The sequence below is a fragment of the Lepisosteus platostomus genome (assembly GCF_059453375.1).
Source record: "Lepisosteus platostomus isolate fLepPlt1 chromosome 13 unlocalized genomic scaffold, fLepPlt1.hap1 SUPER_13_unloc_1, whole genome shotgun sequence".
In the NCBI taxonomy this organism is placed as follows: Eukaryota; Metazoa; Chordata; class Actinopteri; order Semionotiformes; family Lepisosteidae; genus Lepisosteus; species Lepisosteus platostomus.
Genome location: NW_028291480.1, coordinates 363529 through 374489, shown reverse-complemented (window position 1 = coordinate 374489; position 10961 = coordinate 363529). Strand labels below are relative to the sequence as shown.

Genomic DNA, 10961 nt, shown 5'->3' with positions numbered 1-10961 from the left:
TGGGGTTGACCAAACTTGCAGAAACATGTTTATTTCTGCTGAAAAACACGTTTTGACCCTTTCTGCACACTGGGGTTAAGAGCTGAGTGTGTGGGCTCCTCTGAGCCTTTCTGTTACATGGGGATTCAGTTGTCTGAAAAAACGCGTTTATTTCGGGCTGAAAAACACGTTTTGAAAAGTGTTCTGTTACTGTCCCATAACTTACATGGGGTTGACCAAACTTGCAGAAACATGTTTATTTCTGCTGAAAAACACGTTTTGACTCTCTCTGCACACTGGGGTTAAGAGCTGAGTGTGTGGGCTCTTCTGAGCCTTGCTGTTGCATGGGGATTCAGTTGTCTGAAAAAACGCGTTTATTTCGGGCTGAAAAACACGTTTTGAAAAGTGTTCTGTTACTGTCCCATAACTTACATGGGGTTGACCAAACTTGCAGAAACATGTTTATTTCTGCTGAAAAACACGTTTTGACCCTTTCTGCACACTGGGGTTAAGATCTGAGTGTGTGGGCTCCTCTGAGCCTTGCTGTTACATGGGGATTCAGTTGTCTGAAAAAACGCGTTTATTTCGGGCTGAAAAACACGTTTTGAAAAGTGTTCTGTTACTGCCCCATAACTTACATGGTGTTGACCAAACTTGCAGAAAAATGTTTATTTCTGCTGAAAAACACGTTTTGACCCTTTCTGCACACTGGGGTTAAGAGCTGAGTGTGTGGGCTCCTCTGAGCCTTGCTGTTACATGGGGATTCAGTTGTCTGAAAAAACGCGTTTATTTCGGGCTGAAAAACACGTTTTGAAAAGTGTTCTGTTACTGTCCCATAACTTACATGGGGTTGACCAAACTTGCAGAAACATGTTTATTTCTGCTGAAAAACACGTTTTGACCCTTTCTGCACACTGGGGTTAAGAGCTGAGTGTGTGGGCTCCTCTGAGCCTTTCTGTTACATGGGGATTCAGTTGTCTGAAAAAACGCGTTTATTTCGGGCTGAAAAACACGTTTTGAAAAGTGTTCTGTTACTGCCCCATAACTTACATGGGGTTGACCAAACTTGCAGAAAAATGTTTATTTCTGCTGAAAAACACGTTTTGACCCTTTCTGCACACTGGGGTTAAGAGCTGAGTGTGTGGGCTCCTCTGAGCCTTGCTGTTACATGGGGATTCAGTTGTCTGAAAAAACGCGTTTATTTCGGGCTGAAAAACACGTTTTGAAAAGTGTTCTGTTACTGTCCCATAACTTACATGGGGTTGACCAAACTTGCAGAAACATGTTTATTTCTGCTGAAAAACACGTTGTGACCCTTTCTGCACACTGGGGTTAAGAGCTGAGTGTGTGGGCTCCTCTGAGCCTTGCTGTTACATGGGGATTCAGTTGTCTGAAAAAACGCGTTTATTTCGGGCTGAAAAACACGTTTTGAAAAGTGTTCTGTTACTGCCCCATAACTTACATGGGGTTGACCAAACTTGCAGAAACATGTTTATTTCTGCTGAAAAACACGTTTTGACCCTTTCTGCACACTGGGGTTAAGAGCTGAGTGTGTGGGCTCCTCTGAGCCTTGCTGTTACATGGGGATTCAGTTGTCTGAAAAAACGCGTTTATTTCGGGCTGAAAAACACGTTTTGAAAAGTGTTCTGTTACTGTCCCATAACTTACATGGGGTTGACCAAACTTGCAGAAACATGTTTATTTCTGCTGAAAAACACGTTTTGACCCTTTCTGCACACTGGGGTTAAGAGCTGAGTGTGTGGGCTCCTCTGAGCCTTTCTGTTACATGGGGATTCAGTTGTCTGAAAAAACGCGTTTATTTCGGGCTGAAAAACACGTTTTGAAAAGTGTTCTGTTACTGCCCCATAACTTACATGGGGTTGACCAAACTTGCAGAAAAATGTTTATTTCTGCTGAAAAACACGTTTTGACCCTTTCTGCACACTGGGGTTAAGAGCTGAGTGTGTGGGCTCCTCTGAGCCTTGCTGTTACATGGGGATTCAGATGTCTGAAAAAACGCGTTTATTTCGGGCTGAAAAACACGTTTTGAAAAGTGTGCTGTTACTGCCCCATAACTTACATGGGGTTGACCAAACTTGCAGAAACATGTTTATTTCTGCTGAAAAACACGTTTTGACTCTTTCTGCACACTGGGGTTAAGAGCTGAGTGTGTGGGCTCCTCTGAGCCTTGCTGCTGCATGGGGATTCAGTTGTCTGAAAAAACGCGTTTATTTCGGGCTGAAAAACACGTTTTGAAAAGTGTTCTGTTACTGCCCCATAACTTACATGGGAATGACCAAACTTGCAGAAACATGTTTATTTCTGCTGAAAAACACGTTTTGACCCTTTCTGCACACTGGGGTTAAGAGCTGAGTGTGTGGGCTCCTCTGAGCCTTGCTGTTACATGGGGATTCAGTTGTCTGAAAAAACGCGTTTATTTCGGGCTGAAAAACACGTTTTGAAAAGTGTTCTGTTACTGTCCCATAACTTATATGGGGTTGACCAAACTTGCAGAAACATGTTTATTTCTGCTGAAAAACACGTTTTGACTCTTTCTGCACACTGGGGTTAAGAGCTGAGTGTGTGGGCTCCTCTGAGCCTTGCTGCTGCATGGGGATTCAGTTGTCTGAAAAAACGCGTTTATTTCGGGCTGAAAAACACTGTAGCGGCAATGCTTGTTAATAAGACAGAATTAAGCGTTGGTATGCTCCTAAAAGAGGCCCCATCTCACCCTCCATCTCTGTGGTGCAGCCACAGAGAAAGAATTCATGCAAGCTGATTTAAGATGTTTTCTTGTGATAAGAAACCAGCTCCCAAAGGGGGATGCACTTAGCTAAGCCTGGCTATCATGATCAATGGTCATGCATTGGCGCCTATCAGTCTAGGGAGTGCCGAATGGACATCTGGACTGCATTCCTAAGTGTCAAGACTAAGTGACTCATATCTCACCTTGACCAACCAATCAGGGACTGGCAGGGCGTGGTAATACCACGTGGGTCTACAATGCCCGCCAAACTCTCAACCAATCAGCACACATCTGGGTCTTGATCAAAAAGGGAGCGCAAGCTCAGTTCTGGGCTCTCCTTGGCCATTTTCGCGCATCCTCAGAGACAATCACGTGACAACTGCTGTTGTCTGCAAAAGGACTTGAACTTTGTTCTAAGCGCGAGGCCGAGGATCCCGTACGTACTCAGAATTCTACCAACGTGAATGCTCCGCTTGATCAACGGCAGCCTACAGTTGGACCCTCGTCGACAACCTGAATAGCTTATTCAGAAGCAGCGCTGGACCGGGAACGAACCAGTTTCTTCCCAGGCAAAAGAGTGACTTGTGAGGACTCGCGGTCACACTCTGTGCATAGAGACTTTCTACTAGCCAGCCGGACTGCTGGTAGATCCCCTCGGAGCAACGACTGCCCTGCGCGCCGCAGTTAGATTCCTCCGCCCGTCCTACTCCGAGCTGCACCTCGACTGGTTGGCCGGTAGCCAGAGGACGCCGTCACAACGCCCATTGGACAACCGCTGCAACAGAGGCTGCAACAGAGCCTGTCAGCTGGTTTGGTGTTCGTGCCGGGAATTCCAAATCCCAACACAGTGGATAAGTAAACCCCATGTTCTACATTGCGTCTCGAGAATTCAATTGTACCTCAACACAAGTTGTTATCAATTTAATTCATGAGTAATGTATTTACTTCCGAGTTTGGAGTAACAGTGGGTAATAACACTGATTAGCGATTTGGTAACCGAACGATATATATTGACATATATTCTCTGTTGTGTATCTCTTTGTGTTTGCATCTCTTCGAGATTATATACCTTGTATGTTGATAACCCTCACCGTAAGGTCTGCCGCTCGTATCCAGGCAGACTAATATATGTTTGTTGCACAGTTATATTAATAAATGTATCCCGTGTATTGAACCCGTGTGTGTGCGTTGTTAGTTGTTCTGACGATTGATTTTCTAAAAGCCCCGACGAACAACCTCGTGATTACTGCTACAATTAATAATTGTCTCAGTAAACCCATCAAAACCACTACATTTAATGGCGTCCCTGGGTGGGCGGAGTTAAGAATGAAATGAGAATCAATCGCACAGAATAACTGATATTGCTGTGAGTTCAAGTTCAGCACAGCGCCGCGGCTTCTATACGCGAATACCGGGTGTGCTGATAACTGCGCAAAGGAATCCCCCTGTTTTCTAGCGTTTAGTGTAACGTGTGCTGATTGGAAATCCATCTGCTCGGGTGTTTAAATTCCATACTGTATTTTAGTAAAAAGAAAAAAAAGTAATACTCTTAACGTTTCTCTGACGTAATGACAATGGCTGCTAAAATGTCTGAAGTGGAGTCGCTTATAAGTACTATTTCTAGCGACGACAATCCTGGTTACTGGAGCGGTATCGAAAAGTTGAACTTTGATGATATTGAGAAGCTGCAAGTAGATTTAGTAGCTAAAGTAGCGAACCAGCTTAACACAGGAGGGTCCGTGAACGCAGTTCAGGTCCTATCGAGTTTCGCCTTAAATCTAGCTAAACAGCTGGAACTGTCTTTGTCAGAGCTGACAAAGTTTCAAAAGCTTCAGGGAAAGCTAGAAAGATATAAGGCGGAGCGAGTTGAGTTGTTGGATATAATCAGAGAAAAGAGAGTGAAAAATGAGGAAAGTGAAGACAGACTCAGGGAAGTTTTAGGTAAATTAGATGACCTGTCTGCTAGAGAAACTGCGGCTGAGGTAGCTAGGAGAGACCTGGAAGTGAGCTTGAAAGAAAAAGAAAAAGAAATTGAGAGTTTAAATGAGCTCAGCCAGGAAAGGCAAAAGGAGTTAGATGCTGCCGTCCTGGAAGCAAAACAGGCTAGATCCCACTTGCATGCCAGCCCACCTAGCAGCCCGGAGCGCTCACCCAGCGCGCCGGGAGGAGGTTTCTCCCGGCCAGGGTCTGTGGTCGGATCGGCATGGGGGAGATCGCCGAGTCCTGCGCGAGGCGCAAGGGCGATGCAATTCAGGCAGAGACCCCCTGCTCGCGGAGAAACCGTAAAAATTAACCTCCACTCCCTGAGGCAGTTGGCCAAAGATGTAGAAAGGTTTGACCCGTCAGTGTCAGGGAACAATGTGGAAACCTACATCGATGAGCTGAGACATACTTTGCAGTTTATGCCCGGAGCGTCCGAACAGGAAAAGGCTTTGTTAGTAAGGAAAACTACTAGCCGAGCGGTACACGAGTGGATGTCCAGACAAGGACCGGAGGTCTGTAATAGCTTTGAGGAGCTGTGTCAGGCAATGATCGGAGAATTTTCGGCTTTTATCGATCCCATAGCCGCTGTGGCCGCTGCGCACCATATTAAGCACGAAAAAGCTGAAGCCCCTCGCGACTATTATGAGAGGCTTAGGCGCACTTATTTTGCAGGGCGGAATGAAGAGGGTTGCGAAGAAAACGTGAATTTCAAAGGTTTATTCATTGCTAATCTGCATCCCTCAGTCAGGAAAATGATTGTGATGCACACAGATGCAAAAGCGATGAAAATGGCTGACATTAGAAGGTTGGCTCAAAAAGCCTGGGGAGCTGAAGTCTCTGCTTCCTCAGAGCGAAAACCTGCTAAAACGGCCGTGTTCGCCACTAAAGCCAGCAGGGTTGACGACTCGCCTCAGCTCGAGGGAGCTGAGGTTCCTGAGCCCTATAAGCCCCGGCGCAAAATAGGCAGGCAAGACCGCACTAAGCGTCAGAGCCGCCGTGAGCGCTACGGGGAAGGCAAGGGCTCAGGCAGAGCCTATCATAAGGCTGGACAAAGGGAGTCGACTGCAGCCCGCCTGGCCCGGCTTGAACAAGCCCTGCTTGAGAGACCAGGACAGGGTAAACCTTCCGCACCGAATGCCGGAAGCGTGAATGAGCTTAGGAGGACCACGCCCCTTCTCACTGGAGGAGGCGGGGATCCACCCCAAACCCCTCCCTCAGTCTATCTGATTGGGTGGGAGGGTTCCTGCCTGAAAGAAGGCTGTGACTCTGAATTGGGCGCTGACCCCGCCCCTGAAGTCAAAGGAAAGGCAGGCTTCCAACAATTCTTAGGGAATCTCAGCCAGAAAGGCAAAGCAAGGCGTATTTATATCAAGGTTTCTCTTGAAAGCGTCTTAGATAGAGAAGCACTGATTGACACTGGGGCTGAAATTAGTTTGATGTCAGCCGATCTACTCAGCGAGCTCAAACGAGTAGCGAAAGGAAAAGGCATCAGACTTAAGGTAGAACCGTGTAAGATAGAGATTTCCAGCTATACCCAGGATCATGCCAGGATCACACACCGAGTGTGGGTGGCACTTAGGTTCGGGCCAATGAATGTGGTGCATCCTGTTTACATCTCTAGGTTTAAAACAGAGCCACTACTCATTGGCCAAGACCTGCTTGACAGGCTGGAGCCTCTGGTGGACTGCCAGCGTGGAAAATTGTGGGCTCAGGTCAAAAACCCTAAGCCTGTCGTACAGCAAAAAGGGGGGTTCAGTGGTTATGCTGTGACCACACAGTGCCCACTGAACACTATAGCTGAGTTGGAGGTTCCACCTGGTTCCTCTGGACGAGAAATAAATGTCTCTTCTTGCTTTCCAAAACTACAGGGAAGTCCTGCCCAGGCCAGCACTCCCACGGTCTCCCAACTACAGGAGCAGTGCTCCGAGCAGCTGCTTGACCCGCCAGGTAAAGCACACCCCTTTTTCATCCCTGAAGAAGAGTGGATCTCCCTGTCCGGTAATGAATGGGAGTCCTTTCTGTGCGCCCTGGTACCTCAGGGGGACCAGGACTACCACCCCATGGTGGTGGGAGGGGTCCAGGTTGCAGAAGTGCAGGTTGATGATGTAATTCTCAGCCTCAGCTCTGAGAAGTCCATAATCAGTGAAGGTCTGTTCAAGGACCTGTCGCGAAGCCGTCAGGTGACCCTGGTGACGCAGTCACAGGTTCTGTGGTGGGCACCCCCACCTCATAGGTCCATTTGGAGCAAAGGAAGTTGTGTAGCTTCCATCTCCATCGGAAAAAGGAAGTTTGCTCACTACTTCCAGGTAGCACCTCAGCTGACCAATTCGGTCTGTATTGGTGCAGACCTCTTGGTTCGACTGGGCGCCCAGCTGGACACAGTAAACAGTGTGCTGTGGACACGGGTGAACCCAGATGCCCACTCTCTAAGCGGCGACCCCGAGAACATTCGGTCAGGTCAGACGATTCCTCAGGCCTGCCAGGTTGTAAATGAATCGGACCTGATCGTTCCTGCATCAACCGCAGGGTTTCCGGTACGCCTTGTCCTGAAGAAGGGACAGAGAATGGATGCTGAGATGGTTTTCTTCCAACCATCAGCTCAGTTTATCAGACTGAACCTAGCAGTCTGTGGTACCCCCAGACTGGAACGGAATGGCCGAGCCACCTGCCTGTTGGTGCAGAACATAGCAAAACAAGATGTCAAAATCCCTGCTCGCACTGACATGGGACTGGTAATTGACAATGGTTTCTATGATTTCGAACTGGCCATCCCAGTACTGGGGCAGCTCCCTGGTCCCTTGGCCAGGGAGGGGGGAAACGAGCAGGTGTACTACACCTACCCCCGGCGGATGATCGCAATTATGCCAATAGAGGGATTCTGCAACCAGGAGGTGTGCAGAGTGGACCTTAGCGATAAGGATGAGATGGTTGTGTACACAGTACACGCAGGTGTTCCGACGGACCACTCAGCTAAGAGTGCGACCCGGGATACCGCCATGCCGTCAAAAGCGGGGTTCCTAGAGCAGGTACAGGAACAGGTTGGTAAGGCAGATGCCCTGGAAACGGAAAGCCAGCGTCAGCAGCTGCGTCAGATCTTCCAGGATTTCCAGGAAGTGTTTGCACGGGATGCCTATGACTGCGGGGTGACGGATTTGCATACAGTGCGCATTCCCACAGCCCCTGGCGCCCGCCCAACCTATGTCAGGCAGTATCGCATTCCCCTCACGGCATACGAGTCCATAAAGCAGACGTTGGATGCTCTACTAGAGCGTCAGATCATAAGGGAGTGCAACTCCACTTATAACTCCCCACTGTGGCCGGTGCTGAAACCCAATGGTAAGTGGCGTCTGACCATTGACTACCGGCAGCTGAATAAACAGGTTCCTTTGTCACGATGGCCAATGATCTACCTAGATCAGGAGTTAGCCAAGGTGACAACAGCGAAATATTTCACCACAGTGGATGTGGCCAATGGGTTCTGGACCCTTAAGGTAGAACCGACAGACCAGTACAAACTGGCCTCTTCCTTCGGAAACAGGCAGTTCACCTGGAATCGATGCCCCTTTGGGTATTCCAACTCCCCAGCGGAGTTCAACATATTTCTGCACAAAGCCATGAGTGATGCAGCCGCCAGGGGCAACCTGGTCTATGTGGACGATATTCTGATGCGGAGTCAGACCTGGGAAGAACACATGGCCGAGATCAGGCATGTGTTGACCCAGCTCTCCCGTGCAGGGGCCAAACTGTCTCTGGCTAAGGGACAGTGGTGTAGGACCCAAGTGGAGTACGTGGGACTGTTGGTTGGAGCCCAAGGCATACAGCCACAGTCCAGCAGAGTCCAAGCTATCCAGAATATGAAGTCGCCCACTAACCTGTCTGAACTGCGCAGCTTTCTGGGAGTATGTAATTATTCCCGGCAGTTCATTGAGGATTACGCTGAAATAGCAAGGCCCCTCCACAAGCTGTTGCAGAAAGACGTGCCCTTTGAGTGGGGACCTTCCCCAGAACAGGCTGTGATGGAGCTGAAGCGCAAACTCGGTAGTGCACCATGCTTGGCCTACCCTGACAAAAATAAGGTCTTCTACCTTGAAGCAGGGTTCTCAGAGCACTGCCTTGGGGCTGCTCTGAGTCAGGAATATGACCAAGAGCGAAGGGTGGTGGCGTATGCCAGTCGAGCCCTGACCCCAGTGGAGCAAAAGTTCTTGGACTGCGAGAAGGCCCTGTTGTCTACGGTCTGGTCGGTAGAACACTTCCGTAGTTATGTAGGGGGACAAAAGATCATCATCGAAACCTGCCACCAACCTGTGACATTCCTGCATAGCCAGAGACTGAAAGCAGGCAGGGTGTCAAATAGCAGGATTGTGGCATGGATGATGGCCCTACAAGGCTATGAGATAGAGGTACGTTATGCACAGAGCAAGAAAATGTACCTGGGACAGGGCCTGGCTTTGGGCCAAGTGTGTCACGGCTGTGACACTGACATGGAAGCTCCAGAAATGATTCCCGCTGCTGAGCTACCGAACAATCATCGGTACTACGATGAGAACGTGGGCCAGGGCTTACCCATGGCCTATGTTGACGGTTGCTCTTTTCGCCACGAACAGCAGGTGCTAGCAGGGGTAGGTGTAGTCTGGCAAGACAATACTCCCTGTGGGCCGACCCGCTATAAGCTAGGACCAAAGACTAGTCAGTATGCGGAAGTAGCTGGGGTGCTGATCACCCTCCAGCAGGCCCTGACAAATGGCTTTAAACAATTTGTCATCTGTAGTGACTCGAACTACGCCCGACATAGCTTCGTGTCCCATCTTCCGTATTGGAAGGGTAACGGCATGAAAAATGCCCGGGGCAAGGAAGTAAAGAACAAAGAGTTGTTCCTGGCCAGTGACAAGCTCACGACCGAGGCTGGAATGATGGTTTACTGGAGGAAGGTGAAGGGACACTCCCAGGTGAAGGGACCCGACAAAGACGGGAATGATGAGGCCGACCGGCTGGCCAAATCTGGCGCCTTAGAGGGTGATCCCTGGCAGTTCCAGCAGGAATGGCTACCCCCAGAAACCATGGCTGAGGTCAAGGCGGTCACCCGAAGCAGGGCTAGACAGGATGTCGGAGCCGACCCTCAATCTGTAGTGCTTGGGTCACAGGGTTTTAACACCGATCTTGCGGAAATGCAGAAACAGGACCCAGCAATTGGGCAAATGTATCAGCATATCGTTGACCCAGTGCGTCAACCTCTTTCAGAGCAGGTGCTGAGCCAGTCTCCGGAGCTGAAGGAGCTGGCAGAGGTGAAAGACAACCTAAAAATTATAAAGGGGTTGTTGGTTTGTGTACCAGTTGCACAAGGTGTCCCAAAGTGGGTAGTTCCCCGCTGTCATCGGGGGGTCATGATCCGACACGCTCATGACGAACCCTGCGGGGGTCACCGGGGAATCAAGGCCACGTACGACACTATCCAGCAGGTGGCATTCTGGCCTCACATGGGCCAAGACATCGCCGCGTATGTAAAGGGGTGTCTGACGTGTAGCCAGTTCCAACCATCACGGCCCTTGCACCGTGCACCACTCCAGAAAAAGGGCATGACATTCCCCTGGTCCAATCTACAAATGGATTGGGTGGGGCCGCTGGTGAGGTCATCCAGAGGGAACAAATATTTCCTCACTGTTACGTGTGCATTCACAAAATGGATTGAGTGCCTCCCAGCACCCAACGACACGGCAGAGACAACTGCAGTGCTGTTGGTGAACCATGTGTTCAGCCGATGGGGACTTCCCCTGACCGTGGACTCGGATCGGGGAACCCATTTCACAGCTACAGTAATGGCAACCCTGTGGAATATGCTTGGGGTCAAGGCCCAGTTGCATATCTCCTACCACCCTCAATCCTCGGGCCAGGCAGAAAGGGCAAACCGAACGGTGGTTAGTATGCTCAAAAAGTTTGTCTCCACCAACAGTAGGGACTGGGACATTAAGCTGCCCCTGGTTCTGATGGCCATCCGAGCCACTCCCCATTGCTCTACGGGGGTCCCACCTTTTGAGATGATGACAGGTCGGAAGATGACTCTTCCCCTACACTGTCTCTATGGGGTGGAGGACCTGAGCATGACGGGGGCTGCTACGGCCCATCAGTATGTGTCAGACCTGCGAGCACATCTGCAGGCAACCTTTGCTTTTGCCCAGAACAATCTGGGAAGGAGTGCAGAGGGTAGGAAAGCATACTATGACCGAAAGGCAGTTAACCAGGAACTCCAAGTAGGAGA

At 49.6% G+C, this 10961-nt stretch overlaps 1 protein-coding gene across 1 annotated transcript; it reads left to right on the top strand.

Annotated features, from left to right (window-relative positions):
* The first annotated feature begins 4968 nt into the window (after nt 1–4968).
* Nucleotides 4969–8725, top strand: LOC148638024 (uncharacterized). Its single transcript, XM_088623402.1, has 3 exons — nt 4969–5220; nt 6577–8276; nt 8719–8725. The coding sequence occupies exons 1-3, from the start codon at nt 4969–4971 to the stop codon at nt 8723–8725; spliced, it is 1959 nt and encodes a 652-aa protein (XP_088479528.1).
* Nucleotides 8726–10961: the final 2236 nt, after the last annotated feature.